At 61.9% G+C, this 18,396-nt stretch overlaps 9 protein-coding genes across 9 annotated transcripts; 3 read left to right on the top strand and 6 right to left on the bottom strand.

The window, feature by feature from the left end:
- Positions 1-648: 648 nt before the first annotated feature.
- Positions 649-3,969, bottom strand: RHTO_02594 (SWI/SNF-related matrix-associated actin-dependent regulator of chromatin subfamily B member 1; the record flags this gene model as incomplete). Its single annotated transcript, XM_016416268.1, has 9 exons — positions 649-759; positions 824-964; positions 1,091-1,596; positions 1,656-1,729; positions 1,796-2,461; positions 2,514-2,641; positions 2,702-3,033; positions 3,093-3,208; positions 3,266-3,969. The coding sequence occupies 9 exons, from the start codon at positions 3,967-3,969 to the stop codon at positions 649-651; spliced, it is 2,778 nt and encodes a 925-aa protein (XP_016271765.1).
- A 566-nt stretch (positions 3,970-4,535) lies between these two features.
- Positions 4,536-6,179, bottom strand: RHTO_02595 (G protein alpha subunit; the record flags this gene model as incomplete). Its single annotated transcript, XM_016416269.1, has 8 exons — positions 4,536-4,607; positions 4,669-4,832; positions 4,898-4,940; positions 5,003-5,321; positions 5,385-5,599; positions 5,712-5,788; positions 5,854-5,961; positions 6,029-6,179. 8 exons carry the CDS (start codon positions 6,177-6,179, stop codon positions 4,536-4,538), a joined length of 1,149 nt encoding a protein of 382 aa, XP_016271766.1.
- A 917-nt stretch (positions 6,180-7,096) lies between these two features.
- RHTO_02596 (beta-1,3-N-acetylglucosaminyltransferase, glycosyltransferase family 49 protein) lies at positions 7,097-9,137 on the bottom strand (the record flags this gene model as incomplete). The annotated part of the gene is made up of 6 exons (XM_016416270.1): positions 7,097-7,216; positions 7,278-7,524; positions 7,582-7,763; positions 7,843-8,022; positions 8,097-8,284; positions 8,345-9,137. The coding sequence occupies 6 exons, from the start codon at positions 9,135-9,137 to the stop codon at positions 7,097-7,099; spliced, it is 1,710 nt and encodes a 569-aa protein (XP_016271767.1).
- Positions 9,138-9,642: 505 nt separating this feature from the next.
- RHTO_02597 (ABC transporter) lies at positions 9,643-11,604 on the top strand (the record flags this gene model as incomplete). The annotated part of the gene is made up of 5 exons (XM_016416271.1): positions 9,643-10,327; positions 10,391-10,834; positions 10,894-11,004; positions 11,064-11,149; positions 11,218-11,604. The coding sequence occupies 5 exons, from the start codon at positions 9,643-9,645 to the stop codon at positions 11,602-11,604; spliced, it is 1,713 nt and encodes a 570-aa protein (XP_016271768.1).
- Positions 11,605-11,767: 163 nt separating this feature from the next.
- Positions 11,768-12,695, bottom strand: RHTO_02598 (U6 snRNA-associated Sm-like protein LSm4; the record flags this gene model as incomplete). The annotated part of the gene is made up of 7 exons (XM_016416272.1): positions 11,768-11,856; positions 11,970-12,093; positions 12,165-12,191; positions 12,289-12,339; positions 12,420-12,518; positions 12,593-12,634; positions 12,693-12,695. 7 exons carry the CDS (start codon positions 12,693-12,695, stop codon positions 11,768-11,770), a joined length of 435 nt encoding a protein of 144 aa, XP_016271769.1.
- A 205-nt stretch (positions 12,696-12,900) lies between these two features.
- Positions 12,901-13,681, bottom strand: RHTO_02599 (ubiquitin-like protein 5; the record flags this gene model as incomplete). Its single annotated transcript, XM_016416273.1, has 8 exons — positions 12,901-12,933; positions 13,014-13,035; positions 13,096-13,116; positions 13,221-13,244; positions 13,328-13,387; positions 13,475-13,490; positions 13,549-13,592; positions 13,680-13,681. Coding segments are annotated over 8 exons (222 nt in total).
- Positions 13,682-13,907: 226 nt separating this feature from the next.
- RHTO_02600 (nuclear polyadenylated RNA-binding protein Nab2) lies at positions 13,908-15,930 on the top strand (the record flags this gene model as incomplete). Its single annotated transcript, XM_016416274.1, has 6 exons — positions 13,908-13,955; positions 14,012-14,073; positions 14,143-14,183; positions 14,247-14,695; positions 14,756-15,244; positions 15,310-15,930. The coding sequence occupies 6 exons, from the start codon at positions 13,908-13,910 to the stop codon at positions 15,928-15,930; spliced, it is 1,710 nt and encodes a 569-aa protein (XP_016271771.1).
- Positions 15,931-16,188: 258 nt separating this feature from the next.
- RHTO_02601 (uncharacterized protein) lies at positions 16,189-17,163 on the bottom strand (the record flags this gene model as incomplete). The annotated part of the gene is made up of 3 exons (XM_016416275.1): positions 16,189-16,576; positions 16,642-16,672; positions 16,734-17,163. The coding sequence occupies 3 exons, from the start codon at positions 17,161-17,163 to the stop codon at positions 16,189-16,191; spliced, it is 849 nt and encodes a 282-aa protein (XP_016271772.1).
- Positions 17,164-17,487: 324 nt separating this feature from the next.
- On the top strand, positions 17,488-18,316 carry RHTO_02602 (uncharacterized protein; the record flags this gene model as incomplete). Its single annotated transcript, XM_016416276.1, has 3 exons — positions 17,488-17,492; positions 17,582-18,089; positions 18,155-18,316. The coding sequence occupies 3 exons, from the start codon at positions 17,488-17,490 to the stop codon at positions 18,314-18,316; spliced, it is 675 nt and encodes a 224-aa protein (XP_016271773.1).
- Between the last annotated feature and the right edge of the window lie 80 nt (positions 18,317-18,396).

The raw sequence follows: 18,396 nt of genomic DNA on the forward strand, positions 1-18,396 counted from the left end.
CGAGAATCCGTCAACCTCAAACGAGAGCGGTCTGGCCTCTGCATCTGCTATCTGCATCAGTGGGCGAACGATGCGTAGACGAGCGAGTAGGCATTCATCGTGGACCTCGACTCAAGGTACGCACGCGAGAGGAGAAAGGATCGACGACCTTGTTTGGCCCAGTCGGGCTGTCCTCTTGACCAGCGGAAGACCGTCCTCCTGGCCTCAGTGATTCCACGAACCACCGTCATCGAAACATGGTCTGCCCGCAGTCGTCCGACACAAGAAACCGATCAGATCGCGCTCCTCGGGTGCGGCAGCTGATCCGGCGTACGCCTTTCCTCCTCCTGCTCGTCGCCCAAACCACCTCCCGGCCGACCGGCGCCGCCAGCTCGTCACGACGTCGCCGCAGAGGTCAGTCACCTGTGAGGTACGATATCGCCAGCTTCATCCGCGGGAAAGAGATCCTTCGGGGAAGCGAGCATCGAATCGTCTCCAATCGTAGGAAGCAGGCGAGGCTGGTTGTCGGAAATCCAGTCGAGCTCGGCGAACAGCGATAGAAGGCGAGCTGTGTCGATCCGCCAAGAACGAACAAGCCAGGAAGCGGGAGCGGAAGCGAGCAGAGCGAGCGAACCTGAATTTCGAGATCTGGTGTCGCGGGTCGCGGTTTCATGGCTGTCGCTCGCGCGCAAGGCGTGCTTCTACATTTGCGCGGTGATTGCGATTCTTGAAGTGGACGGTGAAGCCGTCGAGCGTCTCGCCTGGCCCAAGGGTGTAGAGCTGCGCAAGAGAGGGCGAACATGAGTTCCGCTCGTTGTCACCGTGACGCGACAAACTGACACACCTTGCCAGGGCAGTCGAGGCAGCGTATCCGCCAGTCTTGGACCGAAGGGTCCGCAGGCCGTGGACGCGGGATGATGTCGAATCGGTCGTCCACCTGTCGGGCTCGCAAGTCTGCCGCCGCCTTGTTGAGCCACTCGGGAGGCTGCTGCACCATCCAAGAGCCCGTCAGTCAAAAGAGCGAGCCAACGAGTCTGCGCGAGCCGGGCGCATCGGGACAGGCAGAGTCGGAAATCCGCCCAGACGAGTCCCACGAGTTGAGCCAACTCACAGGAGGCGGAGCCTGGGGGACAGCAGGCGGCACCGCATGCGCCCTCGGAGGAGCTGACGGCGTTGCGCGAGACGAAGGTGGCGGGCTGGCGGCGGCTGACAAGTCGCGGCGAAGCCTGGTCGCCGGAGGGGACGCTGCTTCGACCGAGTCTTCGTCCGAATTGTCCGTGTCGAAGTGGACAAACGGCGTGTCTGGCGAGCCATAGTGAGCCGGCCGCCTGCGTCTGCCAGGGCGTGAGACGACAGACTCTTCCTCGTCCGAGTCATCCTCGTCGTGAGCCGACGATACAGGCGACAAGGCTTGCGAGACCGGTGTCGCTCGCCCGCTTGTACGAGCTGACCCAAGGGGGTCGAGCAGGTCGTGTGCGGAAGCGGCGGCGTGCGACGCCTTGCCTCGCTTCGGTTTCGGGTTCTTCGCATCCTCTTCCGCCTTGTACCGCATATGCGTCTCAGGGTCGCGGGTGTATACGCAGGGTCGTTGGCGCTTGTGGCGATGGAAATACTTGCCTGCGAGCGAGAGAATGTGAGCACTCGCGCACCTGAAGCATGAGAACGACAGCACGCACCGCAGGTCCCGCACAAGCTGTCCTTGCCGGTCGGCCCTTTGCGACGGCCAACTGCGATGCTCGCCGGTACGCCGCTATAGAGAGACCGGGAAGCGGAATGAGCGACCGAGACTCTTGAAAGCGCCGTGAAGGGAACGCACCAGTTTGCGCAGTACCACTTTCCCTCAATGATGTGCTCGTGCAAGCCGAGGGCTTCTGGGTCGACTCTTCCTGGCAGCCGCTTCTTCTTCGCCGGAGACTCGGTGCCATCGCCAGCCTGACCCTTCTTGAACCGGTTCGCGGCAGCAGTCGCTGCGAGACCTCCTACTCCCGCCGCCTTATCCTTCGTCGGCAGCATCTTAAGAGGCGACGCCGTGCTCGTCTCGACGTTGACGGGCTTCGGCGGGTACGCTTTGGCGACAAGGGGGTACGGGAGGGAGAGCTCGGGTTGCGGGAAGATCTTGTTGCCGCGGTCGTCGTACTGCGGCGCGACTTGACCGGGTAGCGGACGAGGGACGAGCGTGCGATGCGTGTGGACGGGTTCGCGGTCGGGCAAGGTGACGCCGCGACCCTTGGTCTGGCGACGTTTCCGCCGGATCTCACGCTCGTGCTCGCGATCGTGCCGTTCGACCTCCTCAGCTTGGAGCTGGTTCAGTAGAGGCGTGTAGTCGTCGGCTGTGTCGGTGCGGAACGGATCGGACACCGAAGGCAGGAAGTCGCGCCGCAGGTCTTCATCGCCGATGACGAGGCCTTTCGACCAGCCGAGAATGCAAAGCGACTTGGTGTAGAATTCGACTTGCTCTCGGATAGAGTGCGCGATTGCCGTGCTGTGCGAGGCGGTCAGCTGGGGAATGCGAGCTGTGGACGGGCGTGACTTACCGAAACTCGCCAGTCAAGCCGAGTTCGGCCGTGAACGCCTCCGCGAACGCTTCCGGCGAGTTGTGAGGATTGCTAATGTCCCACTCGAACTTGTCGACGAGCTGGATCGAATCGAGCGTGATGTCAAGCTGCCGGAGAAAGAAGGGTGAGGATGTGGAGGGCGAGAGAGGGAGAGCGGCTGAACGCACCTTGATCACCACACGCATCTCGTCCGTCGGTGCCGATCCGTTCATTTGTAGCTCCGTAGCCAGCATGGGCGCCTCTTCCTCCTCCTCCTCCTCCTCCTCCGTGGCCTTCTCAATCCGCCTCCTCTTGCTCAACCGCTTTTCGAACCAGACTCTGTTCTCCTCCCGCACGTTCTCGAAGGACGCGCCGAGATGTCCCTCGTACGTTGCGCTCAGCTGCGCGTCCGCAAGCTGCCTCTTGACGGTCGCGACGATGTCGTTGAAGAAGGGGTTGGTGGGAAGGCGGAGGTCGGCGCAGAGGTGGGAGGCGAAGATCTCGGGCGTGATAGTCGGCTCTGCGTGGCTCAGGGTAAATCAGCGAGAGTCGGTCACAGGTGAGCGAGCGCATGCGCACCTCGAAGATTCCAGGTGAATGTGTCGCGAAGCTTGTACATGTCGGATTCGAGCTCAAGACGGATAGGTATCAGAACCTCCGGCGTTGTCGCGACTGACCGCAGGTACGGTTTGGATCTGCGACGAAGCGAGTTGAGCGGCTGGTTTTCTCCTCACCTCGAAAGCGAGACTGACAGAGGGATTGGCCGTCGCAGCTGACCGCGTTTCCCGTTCGCCTCTTCCTTGACCTTGTCCTCGCCGAACCGCAAGCGGAACTGGCCGCGCGACATCTGCGGGTCCATAACCGGCCCGAGCCAGTCCTGCTCCCTCACAACCTCCTCCATGAACGCGCCCATGTCGCGCCTGAAACCATGTTTCGCCGCCACAAGCTCGTCCTCATACACAGCGTCCCGCTCGATCCACTTCTTCGCGCGTCGCTGGTCGTCGGAAGCGATGTTGGGAAAGGGTTCGCCGGGATCAGTCTCGCGGACGCGGGTGAAGGCGCGGTGAGGGGCGACCCTGAAGGGCGGACCTCCGTCGTGCGGGATCTCTGGCGCAGCGACCGGCGGCGTTGGTTGTGGTGCAGCGTTGCTCGAACTAGCCAGAGGTGGTGCACCAGGCGCCGACCTCGCGGTCTGCTGACTCCGCAAGAGCAACGCCTGCTGAGTCGGCGTCATCGCAGAGGACGGCTGCAGCACTGGCTGAGGCGGAAAGGCGACTGGCGCGCCGCCTGGCGCGCCGGGAAAGGCGAAAGGAGTTGAGGAGGTGGACGAGGCGTCGAGGCGTTGCTGAGCCTGGAGAGGCGTCCCGGGTCCCGCCATACCCTGCCCTGGGTACCCCTGCAAGCCCTGCATCGCCTGAAGACCGCCCGTCGCGAAGCCGTTAATGGTGTTGTTCATCGTCCCCCCTGCTCGAACCGCCTCGCGCTGGGGTCCGTGAAGCTGCCGACTGCTTAGAGACGGTGTTTGACTGGGTCGGCGTGTGTCGCCCTCGTCTGTCGAGGCGAAGGGAACTCGTGTGTTGTATGGGAGTGGGAGGTGGAGCCGAGGGACGAGTCGGTGGGCTGGAGACGCTGGACGGTCGTGAAGGACTTTGCTGGTCGCTTCGTGAAGCAGCAACCTGCCTGAGCAGGAGCAAGGGAGTAGCGAGCCGAGGTGAGGAGAGCAGAAGGAGCAGGAGGCGAAGAGGAGGAGGCGAGGAGGAGCGTGTATAAGCTCGTTGGAAGGGGCTTGCTAGACGAGAGATCTCTCGATAGCGAGTAAGTCAAACTTCTGGCAACCGTGCATTACGCTCGACGAGACGACCACTCCTACAACGGGCTGTTCCAGCTTCGAAAGACGGCAATGAATGGTAACGTAAGGGTATGGCGGTGATGTCGTGATGGGAGGTTACACATGCGGGATACAGTCGAAAAGAGGGCGGGTCGGGAGGCAGCGAGGTGCGGGTCCCGCTGAAGAGAGCGCATTTACAAGATGCCCGAGTCACGGAGGGCGTTCTGCAGCAGCGTCTCCTTGACGGCGGCGAAGACGAGACGGATCTGAGAGAGCTCAAAGCGTCAGCAACGCGAGTCGCAGATGCGAGGAGGCGGAGAGACGCACATTGTTCGTATCGGTCGCCTGCGTCAAATGTGGATAGATGCTCAACCGCGCGCGGTTGAGCTGCGTGAACCGCCACAGGATGTATTTCGCCGCCTTGTTGACGTCGGTACCACCGGTAAAGTCGGGGTAGTAGAGCGAGAGGGGAACCTTCGTGACCTTGACGCCTGCGAAAGTGAGAGAGACAGTGAGCGATTTGTTTGTCGAGCGGGGCCGAGATTGTCATACGCACGGAAAATGTCGATCTTGTTCAGGAAGAGGATGATGGATGTTCGCTGCCAGCAGGAGAGATCGTCAGCGAGCGATCCGAGGCGGAGGAAAGCGAACGCGGACTCACGACAAACCACCGCGAGTTGACGACGCTCTCAAACAATACGAGCGACTCGTTCATCCGGTTCTGCGAGTTCTCCTCGAGCAGAACCTGGTCGTACTCGGACAGCGCGACGCAGAAGATGATGGACGTGACGGCCTCGAAGCAGTGGATCCACTTCTTCCGTTCAGACCGCTGCCCGCCGACGTCGAACATGTGGATGCTGAGCTGGCCCGCGCGGAACTTGGTCTCGCTGATGCCCGTCGTTTTTGTTCGGGCATGCAGAACGTCGGCTTCGCTGGGGACGTAGTCGCACGCTCCTATCCGCTTGATCTCGTCAAAGAAACTGTGGTAGGCGGCGCATCGTGAGCTGACGGCTCGCCTCGAAAGCTGGGAGCGTGCAACGCACTAAGGAGCCGAGTCCATCAGGTAGAACTGACTTTGCCGGTCGAGCACGCTGGGGATGATGGGGTCGTGCCACAAGCTGTCGATGGCTTGGACGATCTCTGGGCTGAGGCCGCCATCCGATCGACGGTCTATTGACGGACGAGGGGAAGAGGCGAGAGGGGAGGCAGAGTAGGTGTCGCAGTCGAGCTGATGTTCCATGATTTTGTCCGCGTAGGCCTGCAAGGGAAACAGCGGTAGTCAGTCGATGCTCGCACTGCCCATTCGCTCAGAACTGCCAACTGGGGGCCGGAGCAGCGCGATCAGCGGAAGGACGGGGAACAGGACGCACCTGGTTGATCTCCTCGACAGGTTCCAGCTTGAACCGCCGCATCGCCAACACCAGCCCTTGCGCCGAGTCCAGGATGTCTACCACCCAAGCGGGTTAGCTGACACGCACAGGACGAAAAGCCGAAGCAGGACTCGGAACGCACTCTTGTGAATCGTCAACCGGAAGAGCATGATCTCGTCCCGCGAGTAGCCGTTCTGGTGGATAATCTTCATCTGCTTGACGATGGTCGACTTGCCCGACTCTCCCGACCCTGCATGTGCAGCCGTCCAAACCCAAGTCAGCCACCCTGTCAGCTGCTAGGCTCGACCGCAACGCACCGAGCAAGAGGATCTTGCACTCTCTCCGCAGCTTCTTCGCATCCTCGTCAATCTGCTTGTCGATCGCGCTCGACTTGTCCTTCTCTGTCCTGGCTTCCCGCCCTTCGCCCGCCTCGCCTGTGTGTTTGAGCGACGACGAACCGCAGCCCATCCCGTAGTATTGTTGGCGGCTTTGGGCGCACTAGAGAGGAGCCTTCGCGGTTGCAGGTTGTCTCGAAAGCCGGAGGAAGGGAGGAGGACGGCGAGCGAAAGTGGAAGGCGATGAGGCGAAGCTCGTTCGATGCGCAGGGAAGCGGGAGTCCCGCCGGTCGTCCTGAGCTTGCCTGTGCGCCGTACCGAGTCCGGACTGCAGCCCGATCACCTGGAAAGGCTGCTGATGGCGCGTAGTCGTCCGTTCTGTCGAGAGAGATGCGGGAAGCGGGGGGGCCGGTAGACGGCGAGTGCGAGCGGGTTTGGCGGTGTGCTGGGGGTGTCCGAGGATTCAAAGCTAAGCAAACGAGCCCTTGAGCGCCGTAAGCAGTCGAGCAGCTCGCCAGCGAGGGTGATGAAGCAAGTCAGCCCACGACAACTGCGGCGGTCGAGGCCAACGACGACTTCGACAGCAAAGCAGCGCAAGCTGGCTTCGGGCGTGTGCCGGGGGGTATGGATGCATTGGCAGGAAGCCTTGAAGGAGTACGGAGGACGAGGGGGACAGGGGCGGGGTCGAGAAACGAGGAAGGACGGACGGCGAGTTGGGTCGCGGCAAACGACGCTGAGCGTCGACGCCTGCCGACGAGGGTGCAAGAGGGAACGAGGGTATCGATGCGTGGCGAGCCGGAGGAAAGGACGAAGTGCCAAACGAGGGTAGTCGTGTGTGAAGGTGAGGACGCGATGCGAAAAGGGACGAAGGTAAAGCTAATTGGGACAAGAGTGTCTGCGGCGGATGCTGGGTCGTACTGCGTGGTCGGAAGATATAGAGAAGGCGGACCGGCGCGCAAGAAGGACGAGATAGCTGAGGACGCGTCGAAGAACCGGCTGCGACGAGAGAGGGCGGAGAATGGTCGAAAGGAATCGAGTGCGCTGCGTCGACTATGTCGTTCGCTTGACCTTCGCCTTGACCTTCGAAGCGGAAGGACCGCCTGCGGCGGCAATGTACCGGGCTGCGGTACTCGCGAAACCCTTGATCTTCTTGCATTCGAGCGCGAGGTTCTGGACAGTGACAAGCGTGTAAGTCATCTCGAAAGAACGATATGATACTGCAAAGGCTCACCTTGGCCCGCGGGCTCTCGATCTGGTCGAGGAACAGGTTGAGGTACCGGAAGCAGAGCTCCTCGCGGAAGTCGGTGTAGAGCTTGCGATTGTACTTGCGCTCGTGCTTGCGCGCCTTCTCGGCGTACGCGTGCGACTGGTGGATGAGGAAGTCGTCGGGGAGGACGTAGAACGAGACTCCCGAGAGGTACAGCTCGAAGAGGCACGCCGCCTTGTTGCCGCCGTAGCCGATGAAGCGCTCGTCGCACCTGCGTGTTCGTCTCGTTAACGCGTCGCCAAAGCGCATGCCTCGCTCTTGCACTCACCAAGGCGTCCCCTCCTTCTTGAAGATCACGTAAGGCTCGTACGAGTGCGTGTAACCCTGCACGCGGTACACCTCGCCCGGCTTGGCGGCGTAGTAGCGCGTGTAGTTCGTCGAGCCGTGTCCCGGCGCCCAGCTCTTGTGGAACATGCCGATCTTGTCATCGTTGACGAGTTGCAAGAGGCCCTGCGCGGGATCCGAGACGAGGAGAGATTAGCCATGTCCTCCAGCAGGCCCCAGTGACGTCTTCAAGAACGCAACGCACCTCCTTGGTCGACGGGAAGGTGTTCGGGTCAACGCCGTCGGCCTGCTTGTGGAACTCGAAGGCGGGAACGACGAAAGCCGCCATTCCGCCCTTGAGCCGCTGCATAATCTCGGGCGACTCGAGCATGCGCGAGCGGAAGTCGGTGCAGAGCCAGAAATCGACGTCGAGCATCATGACATACTGTGGTGTCCGTCTATCAGCTGGACTCCGCTTGCGAACGGATGCCGAGAGTGAAGTCATCTCCCGCCACGCACCTCAGTCCTGGCGAAGAACTTTGCGACATTCCGCCACATGTTGAACTGCCGCTCGAAGGGGTCGTAGACGAGGTGGATGTCGACGTATTGCTTCATGAGCGGCGACGAGGTGTACATCGTTTCGAGCGCACGGAGCATTTCCGAGTGCGCCTTGCCTTCGGTCAAGTGGACGGTGGCGGAGATCGGGCCTGCAAGGTAAATCACTCAGCACGGTACGGAGAAGCGCGAGGATGGAGAAGCGAACGCACCTCGATACCGCTCGACGAGGCGCTCAAAGACGGCAAAGCGGTTGCTTGTGACGAGCGTCGTGATGGTGATGTCCTCCTTGTTGAAGTCTATCCGGTCTGGGTCGGAGGCGCGGTAGTAATAGGGGATAACCTTGCTCGGCTGGAGGCTCGACCCGAACGACAGGCTCAAGAACTCGTCCTCGCTGATCGTCTTCCCGTCTGCAGGAGCATCGCCATACGCCGCAAGCGCCGCCTCATCCGCTCGAGGCCCCGAGTGCGCCGCCTCCGCCGTCGGGTGATGCCAGACCATGTGGTCCTTGTCCCAGTCGACGTCGGCGAATCCGTGTAACCGTTTCTCAACGAGCTCCTTGCTGTCGAGAATGACTGCGGGTCGCCGGTACGTCGTGCTCGCCTTCTTCTTGCCCTTCTTCGCCGCCGCCTCTGCCGCAGCCCACACCGGATCCGAGGAATCCTCGTTGCGAATGTCGGCCGCCTTGACGGCTGCCGTTTCCAAGGCTGCGTGCTTCAGCTTGGTCATCGTGGCAGGCGCTCCCTTGGCCTGTGAGGGCGCCAACGCGGACCCTGCTGCGAGAAGCTGGAGCGCATTCGGGTCTGCAGTCCCGAACGCCGCCTCTCGGTCGCCGCCATGGCCCAGTATCGCACCTCCCGACAGGTACGAGACGGTCGGCGCGAGTACGAGCTGAAAGGCGGTGTAGACGACGGCTGCGAGGAGGTAGAGTGAGGCGAGCGACTTTGCGAGTCGGCCTAGTCGCGACGACCCGCTCGCAGGCTTGGTCGACCGTGTTCGCGGCATTTTCGAGTGTCGCTGTGTGGCTCAGGCGGACAGACTGGTCGACCAGGAGGGCGAGAAGGAGGGAGGGGCGCGAGCGGCCTTTGTAGGTCGATGGGGCGCGGTGAAACGAGCGTGGGTGCGGGTCGGTCGCCCGTGTATCGTCTAGCAGCAGTCCAGCGAGTCCACAGTCCTTTCCAGCGGCGGTAGCAAGCGAGTCGAATGTCGAGGCGAGAGGAGACCTCTTCGGACAACTCGCGCGAGAGAACGCGTCGACCTCTTCCGCTCACACAACCTCGCTGGACCGCTAGAAGGGTACGACCAGGCTCGCATAGACTGATTGGATTGCTATAGAGCCGACCACGCAGCGTCGGCAGCTCCCGTTCTTCCTCTCGCTCCGTTCCGTCATTCTCATCGCTCGAAGGACTCGCAGATTGAAGACGGCCGTTAGGTGCGCGCCGATAGCGCTGTACCGGCTACGAGGTCACACAGATGCTGACTGAACTGCGCAGAACCGCCTCAATCCGCCATGTTTTGGCGTAGCGCCTTCCCTTTCCTCCGGACTCTCGCTCCCGCCCCTCGATTTCCAGCTTCGCGCTCCTTCACGTCAAGCCGCCCCGTTCTCCATGCCCCGCCCGTCTTTCAGGCCCAGCGCGCCGCCGTCTTTCCCTTCGGCGTACCCTCGAATGACCCGTCGCAAGCCCTCTTCAACGACCTCGACCTGACGATCCATGACGAGGACTGCTGGGCCATCCTCGCGCCATCCTCGTCTTCTCCGACACGAGCAGCACTCCTGGCTACCATACAGCATCAAGCGCGTTTCCATCCTATCTCGTCCGCCTCTCATCCAATCCTCGCAACGCTTCCTCCCGTCGACCGGCCAGCAGAAGAAGGCGGTCCTCGGGAGCGGACAGTCGAAGATCTGCTGCAATTCGTCAGCTTCAAGACTCGGCTGGGGCGAAGCGGAGCGTTCGACGACTACACGGCGCGGTACTACTCGATCCGGGACGAGGACAAGTTGACGGTCCGGCAACACCTGAAGGACTCAACAGGCGCGAGCGACGAGGTCGTCGCGGAGAAGGCGAAGGACCTGCAGATGACGACTCTGCTCGACCTCCCGCTCATCACGCTCAGCAACGGTCAGACTCGGCGGGCGAGGATCCTCAGGGCTCTCCTCGCCAAGCCAGAGCTGCTCATCCTCGAGGAACCTTTCAGTACGTGTTTGTGCCGCTTCAAGCTTAACGAAGTTTGGGTTCTAACAGCTCGTGCGTCCATAGCCGGTCTCGACGCTTCGTCCCGCGAACTGCTCTCTTCCCTCCTTTCCTCCCTTCACGCCGCCCGCTCCCCTCGCGTCCTCCTCGTCCTCCGACCACAAGACGTCCTCCCACCCTTTGTGACACACATCGCCCTCGCCGATGCCTCGCCCGAAACACCTCTACGGCTCGGACGGAAAGACGAGATCCTCGCGACGAAGGAGGCGAGAGAGTTGCTTGCTGCTGGAGAGGCGGAGCGCGCTGCGTCGAAGTGGAGAAAGGAGGAGAGGCAGGCTGCTGCCGCGAAGAAGGATGAAGAGGTCGAAGGGCGGAAGACGATTGTACAGCTGACGGGCGTGAACATCTCGTATGGTCGGCCAGCGGAAGGCCAGGAGGACCGAAAAGTGCTGAAGGACGTCAACTGGACGATCAGAGAAGGCGAGCGGTGGGTTCTGGCGGGTCACAACGGTGAGTTGCCGCTTCCTCTCGATACATTCGAGCGGAGGAGCTGACGTTCATCTTGCTAGGGTCCGGCAAGAGCACGCTCCTTGCGCTGTTGCTGGGTGACCACCCTCGCTCCTTCACCGAAGACATCGAGCTGTTCGGCAAGCCCCGACTACGACAGGCTACCGCGACCCGTACGTTTCTGCAAGCGTGCTGCAAACCCGCATCCAACTGACAACTCTTGACTTTGCAGTGCAAGCTAACATCGGCCACGTCTCGCCCGAGATCTTCAACGCCTTTCCTCGGCGGTACGGCCCAGAAGCGCTTTCCGCCTACGACGTACGTCGCCTGCTTCTTCTCCTGCAGGGTGATGGGCCGGTGCTAAGTTAGGCTCCATCTCGTCACAGGCCATCGTGACCGGCTTCGAGTCGGTCTACTCCTACCGCAAAGCGACGCCCGACCAAGCCGCCGCCATCTCCTCCCTCCTCTCGCGCATCTCCCACCCGCTTCTCACGCCCTCCTTCCTCGATCGACCCTTCGCCTCCCTCTCCCCAGGCGAACAATCCCTGATTCTCCTCCTGCGCGCGCTTGTCAAGCAACCCCCTCTCTTGGTCCTCGACGAGCCGTTCTCGGGGATGGACAAGGCGACGATCGAGAAGGTGCAGCGGTTCATCGACGAGGAGTTGGATGAGCGGCAGAGTGTCGTGCTTATCACGCACTTCGAGGAGGAGGTGCCGAAGAGTGTTGGGAGGTTGCTGCGGCTGGAAAATGGGGAGGTAGTCGAGAGGGTGTAGAGGCAGCTGAACTCGCAGCATTAGTACGTAGACTCGCATCACTCGGCATCCGTAACGCAGCAGTCCGTCCGCATCCCTCTGCTGGGTATACAGTACACCCGCGCTGCGTTGCGGTGGAAAAGCGGGAGAAGGTAAAGCGACTTTACGACAAACGGATGCTTCGCTAAGGTCCGCCGACCTTTGCACCGCCGCGCATGCCACCGCGACCTGGTGCTCCGCCGCGTCCGCCTCGTCCTGGTGCGCCGCCGCGACCTGCGAACGAGAGTGTCAGCGGAATCCCTAGCTCTTCCTGTGCCTCGAGCGCATGGAAGTCCTAAAGACCGTTCTAGGACCCCCTTCGCCGTGGGGGAAAAGCCGGAACTTACCACCTCGTCCGCCCATTCCGCCTCCCCGACCCATTCCTCCTCCTCGTCCACCACCAGGCCCGCCTCGTCCCGAGTTTCCGCGCCGTCGCTGCTCCTCTTCTTGCTCCTTGACTTGGTCCACGAGCTGTTCCAGGCGGAATGAGGAGACAACGGTCAGCTGGGAGGCATGAAGAGGGGAAGGCAGACGGGACGGACGTTCTCTGCCACCCGGATGTACTTGATCTGCTCGTCAAAGAAAACAAGCACGCTGTTCGTCAACTACTGCGCCTTTCGAACAGCAATCATCTTCCCCTTGGCGAGCAAGAGAGAGCGAACTCACGTTGTTACCCCTGATGTACGCCTCCGGCAGCTTCCAGAACCGCTCGCCGTCCTGTACATCGCATACACGAGCAATCAGCACGTGCAATTACGAGACGCGCGCGGTCGAACGAGCAGTGAGAGCGAACGCACCGCACTCGTCTGGTACACCTCCTTGAGCGTGACGTTCATGAAGTTGTCGCACGCGACCAAGTGACCGTTGAAAGTCTCCCCATTCTTCAATTCCACCAGCTGCGCGCATCCAGCGGGCTCGTCAGCTGTGAGCGAGGCGGACAGGCGGGGTTGTGCGATGAGGAGCAACGGACCATCGGTTTCGCCTGGGCGGCGTGGAGGAGTGCTAGAGGCAGCTGTATGGCGCGATCAGGTCAGCCGGAGAGCACCAGACGGGCAGCAAAGCGAGCTTGCCATGTTGTGCGCGAGTTGTCGAGGGTGAAGGAGTGGGATGGCGGAGTGGAAGGGAGTGGTTCACAAAGCTCGCTTGGGAAGCGTTCTAGGGACAGCAGCGCACTCTTTGCGGTCTCAGCATGGCGTAGAACAACACGAGAGACACTGCGATTGCGTATACGAGACTCGAAACCTAGGAAGCCGCCCAATTCTCCCTCTCGCTCCGTCCTTACTGCATCTCGAGCGACATGCCGTCGTTGATCTGCAAGAAGAAGAGCAGGTGAGTACAGGTAGCCGCGGAGCCGGGCTTAGGGAGTCCAGCGAAGGAGCGTAGAGACCGACCTCGTAGTCTCGAAGAGTGATGCTGCGAGCGACGAGAATGGGTCAGGCAAGACCTTTACATGGAAGAGACGCTGAGACGCACTGGTCCTTGTAGATGGTGTACCTGCGGGGCGGGCAAGCGGGCAAGCAAGCGAGGACGAGGTCAGAATCGCTCGTACGCAGTTCAGGTGTATAAACCCAGCTCTGCGGACATCACAGGCGACGTACCACTTCTTCAAGACAATCTTCTCCCTGTGAGAGCGGCAAGACTGCGTCAGTACATGTTGTCCAGTTGACTTCAGTTTGAAGCGGGCTGGAGGAGGATCTCGACTCACGCCTTGGTTCCCGTCTGCGCCGCAATGAGCTTCTTCAGGTCGCCGACAGTGTCGTCAGAGCTGTGATAGCGAGAACAATGCCAGTGAGCATCTCTTCGCGCGAACAGAACGTCTCGGGAGCAGCTGGAGCGAGTTCTAGCGACTCACTCGCACTTGACGCGGACTGCCAGGATGACGAAGGGATCAGCGGCGTCCGTACACACTGACTGGCTGCGACGCACCCTTGTTCCCAAGACGGTCGTTCGCGATGACCTCGATGAGTGCCCTGTGGAAGCGAGCAGAGCGAGAGAGGCAGCGCAAGCGAGCAAGGTCAGCGAGCGGGTCAGTGGGAGAGCTTAGGGTCCCAGCGTACATCCTATCGTCGCAATAGAGCAGTACGAGCAAGCGTTGTAGCTGGCTGACCTCGTCCTCGAGGAGTGGCGCTCGCCTCGACCTCGTCCACTCACCTCTCACAGCGGCTGGCTTGACAGGCTCGGCTGCTAGACTGCTTACACGGCTGAGACAGAGCAGACAGACGCCCTCGAACCGCCCGCTCCTCCTCGCGTGACATCGCCGTTCCGCCCGCTTTCCTCACGAGTCGATGGCACCCGAAATCGTGCCCAGCAGCCCGCAGGGGCAGGCCTTGCAGGTGCGTACGGTGACCAGAGCTCACGAGAACGCCTGCTGATCCATTCACGCGCGCAGGCGGCCATCCAGAAGCAGCTCGCCTTCCTCGGGTGGAGCACGGAGGACGACCCTGTCATGGCGTGAGTAGTTTGCTCAGATCGGGCTGTGAGGGCACAAGAACCGTCACTGACGCTGCTTCGTACCCACAGGGAGTACTGCGTGGTCATGCTTGGCAACCGCAAGACGGCTGGTGAGTTGGCGCACACTGCTTTCATCAGCTCTCGTCGCCGTACTGACCACGCTCAAACGACAGAGCAAATCTCCACCGAGCTGTCCGACCTGATTGGCGGCGATTTTGACGCCTCCTTCGTGACCTGGCTCTTCGACGAGGTCAAGAAGCACTACCCCGAACCCTCCTCCGCCTCGTCCGCACCCTCTTCTTCCATTCCGACTGGTCCGTCCGGCTCCGCGTCGCATTCCGGCGCAGGCGCGAACGGCATCCCCTCGCGACCACCCGGTCCCATTGGCGGCGGACGTAACGTCTTCGGTGCAGCCGTGACGGGCGTCAAGCGCGGTGCGAGGGAGATTGACGGTCCCGATGGAGGCGAGAGGCAGCAGAGGCAGAGGTTCGACGCACCGACGGGTCCGAAGGGCGGGAAGAGCTTGTACGACCGGGTCAACGGCAACAACCCGCAGTTTGCGCCGGGGCGGAACATGGGGCCGGTCAACAACACGGGCATGCCGCAGCCTGCGTTCGATGCTGTGCGTTCACACTGCCCTTCATCAGCCTGTTTTGCTTGCTCACGGTCCCTTTTCCCGCAGATCACCCAAGCGGTCAACGCCATTCTTGCCGGTGCACACCCGTCAATCCTCGCCAACATCCCCTTCCCCGCTCTCACCGCCCACCCTCTCTCCGCACGTCTCCCGCCGCACATCATGGCGCAAGCGCAAGCGAGCGCCGTCGCGCAGGCTCAGGCTCTCGCGGCGATGCAGAACGTCTGGAGTAACCCGGCTGGCGGTTTCCCTGGACCGGGCGGTCCCGGCGGTCCTTTCAACCCGAACGCTCCTCCCTTCCACCCTGGCGGTTTCGGCGGACCCCGAGGCGGACCTCGCGGTGGCCCGCCGCCCAAGCCCGCAACTCCGCCCGTCGTCCTCCCCTCCAAGCCGCTGCAAGAGGCGCTTTGCAAGCACGCGACCGAGTGCACGAAGCCGGCGTGTCCGTATTCGCACCCGAGCCCCGTCGCGACGAAGGAGAGTGGGCTCGTTCTGAGCAGCGAGCCGTGCGAGAAGCAGCTCAAGTGCGAGGATCCGGTGCGATTACTTTCGCGTCTCGATGTCACATTAATTCTGTGTACTGACGCTGTTGCTTCCCGCAGGACTGCCCCAAGTCGCACGTCTCGAAGGCGCAGAAGACCCACCCTCCCTCCGCCGTCTCTTCCGCCGACGGCCCCATCGCTCCTTCCGCCCCCATTTCCCGACCTCCCGCTGGCCCTCCTCCCGCCGCTCTCCCCGGCGCAGGCGAGAAGCCGTGCAAGTTCGGCTCCGCCTGCACCCGTCCCGGCTGCGTCTTCCTCCACCCCTGGGACATGCGCAGCGACTCAGGTCAGGTCCCGTGCCGCTACGGCGCTGCGTGCACCCGTGCCGACTGCCACTTCTCCCACCCTCCTCACCGACCGGCGCCTTACAACCGCGCCAAGTACTCCGCGACCTTCAACAAACCCGCCAACGCAGGCTCGTCGCCTTCGCCCGCCGCTGCGGGCGTCAAGAAGGAAGGAGCGATCGGCGAGTGGCCGAAGGAGAGCGCTGAGCACGTTTCGGAGCGGTTGAAGCGCTTCTCGGGCGGCGAGGCGGGCAAGGACGATGCGGAGCGGATTGTGCCGGGTCAGCAGGGCGGCGGCGACGACCACAAGGTCGAGATCCACCTAGACGACGAGGACGAGAAGAAGGACGGCGCGGGCGCGACGGCCGAGAAGGTCAAGGAGGAGGTCAAGGCGTGAGGAGGGTCTCTCTCACTCCCGCAGGCATCGTTGTAGTTCGCACTCCTCCGATTCTCGCATCCATTACCCACATTGCGTTTCCTATAGCTTCGCTTGTTTGCCCGGTCAATCAAAACTTGTACTTTTCAGGCGGGTAGGTCTTCGCCACCCGCCGTCTTCCGCTGTACATTGTCGCGCATGCTCGAGAGGGAGGTCATGGAGTACAGCGAGGAGCACGTTGAGTGACCTGGCGAAATCCGGCGAGTGTTACAAGAGAGGCTATCCTACTCGTCTAGAACCCTCCCGCTCGTCTATCCGCAGATCCGCCCGTTCTACGTCCTCCTCCTCCTTCGCTACCTCATCGTAAGCTGGCGGCGCCTCTCCCGGCGCTTCGTCGTCCCGCAACAAAGGCCTGTCCTCGTCTTCCAGCGAAGTACGCTCCTCGTCGTCTCCCAGGACATGCGTCGCGCCCTCATTTCTCCGCTCCTGCAGCGGCACATCGCTCGTCGTCGGCTCAACAGACCGCCGCAGATGCCGTGTCTTCCACCAGGTCTTGAGACGCTCGACCCCGCCTACTGCGAAGAAAGCGATGCCGAGGAGGATGAGGAGGATGCCGACGAAGTGGTTGCCGTCCCAGCGCGAGGGCGGCCACAATGCACCGGGGTAGCTGTTATATGGCTTGATTAGTGAGCTGTTTTTTGAGCGAGTTTCTGCGAGAGGCGAAAGACGCACTGGCAGTATTCGTTCAAGCGAGCTTCGGCGACTGAGAGGGGAGAAGCTTGTCAGCACTCTGTACTTAATGCCCGGAAGAGAGACGTGCGTACCGTGGCGATTCACAGAGTATCCGACCTGACCTGCCGCGTCCACAATCTGGAGAGCAACCGCATCTCCCGCCTTCAGGCTCGTCCCATCAAGACTCCACCAAGTCATTCCCGGCATTCCCGCGACCGCAATCCGCTCAAGAATCTCGACGTCTTCCACCGACCCGTTCGTCGCGACTGGCGGTTTGACCATGTTCAAAGCGTAAGGCGGACCTTGGGCCGCCGCCGAAGGAGATGCGTAGGGGCTCGCATTCGAGGTTGTCGTTCGAGATGTAGAAGTCACCGAAGGGTGCGCCGATGAAGGGTCGAGTATCTTGGCGGCGAATGGCGTCCGCTCGTCTGAACAGGAAGGCGTCGCCGATGGAGGATCGAGGATCTTGAGGAAGGAAGGTGCGCGCTCGTCTCGCCGGGATGGGGTCGCCGGAGAGCGCATCGACTGGAAGTGCGTTCGTCGTGCGAATGAGCGCCAGCACGGCGACTACGAGTGCGAGAAGCGAGCATGTCGTCCGCGAGGAGATTGGGCGTGGAGAGGAGAGGAGGGGTGAGGTGGCGCGCACTTCCGGCACGCTGGGCGGTCGGAACAGCATCCAAACGGTCCTCTGAGAGCCTTGCAAGCCAGCACAGCGACAGCGAGCGATGGGGACGCGGTCAACCCGCTCCTTCGCGAGTCGCTCCCCCTCTTCGGCTTGTTCAGCAACGTCTCTCACGCTTGCACGGGCCTTCCAGACTTGCCAGACTCCTACACTCCCAGATAGAAATGAGGTGAGTACACCCCCGCTGTTCCCACCGCGCCAGACGCCCCGCTGACCCCTCTCTCCATCCTCATCAAACTCCGCCGTCATCAACACCAGTTCTCTCGACCCGTCGCACATCCCAGGGCTGCACAAGACCGACGACCGAACGACAGGTCAAGCAGTGTACGACTCGGTCTCGCCTTTGCATTCGTTGTCGAGTCGGCTTGCGGAGAGTGATCGCGAGGAGGGAAGGGTGGGGGAGGACCAGAAGGCTGCGCGGCGGCGAAGACGGTACGAGGACGATGAGGACGAGGACAGCGACGAGGAGGAGGACCGCGAGGAACGGATACCAGTCCCGCCGATTCCCGACCTCCGTTACGAGCAGGGCGTACTCGCTTCGATCCGGCCGTTCCTGCACCGTATCGATGGCGACGAGTCAGGACAACGACAAGGCGGCGAAGGAGCGGAGAAGGAGAAGAAGGTCTTGACGGCGGAGAAGAGCGCGTTGGCGTCGGCACAACTGACGGCCGAGGGGTCTTCGAAGCGCGAGTCGGCGAGCGACGCTCTGATGGCGCCTCTACGGATCGAGTGGAGCAAGGTGACCTACGTCATCGTGCGGGACCAGGTGCGTCGACTCCTCTTCTAACCTCCGCTTCTAAATGCGCGAGCTAACGCCCGCCGCGTCCGCAGGTCGTCTTCCCCCTCCTGCAAGGCATAGCCTGGGGCGTCGCAGGCTTCTACCTCAGCGCGCTATGGGACTGGAACAAGGCACGGCTGGCGGTGAAGAAGAGCGGGAACCCGTATGCGCGGGCGCCGAGTTTGCTGGCGAGTTTGGGGATCAGAACGCGGTAGCTTCTGCCGAGCGCGTAGGCGCGCAATGGATCGCGTTCGACGCTCGCAAGACCGAGGGAGCATGAAGAGGATTGACGAGT

The sequence above is a fragment of the Rhodotorula toruloides genome (assembly GCF_000320785.1).
Source record: "Rhodotorula toruloides NP11 unplaced genomic scaffold Scaffold19, whole genome shotgun sequence".
Lineage (NCBI taxonomy): Eukaryota > Fungi > Basidiomycota > Microbotryomycetes > Sporidiobolales > Sporidiobolaceae > Rhodotorula > Rhodotorula toruloides.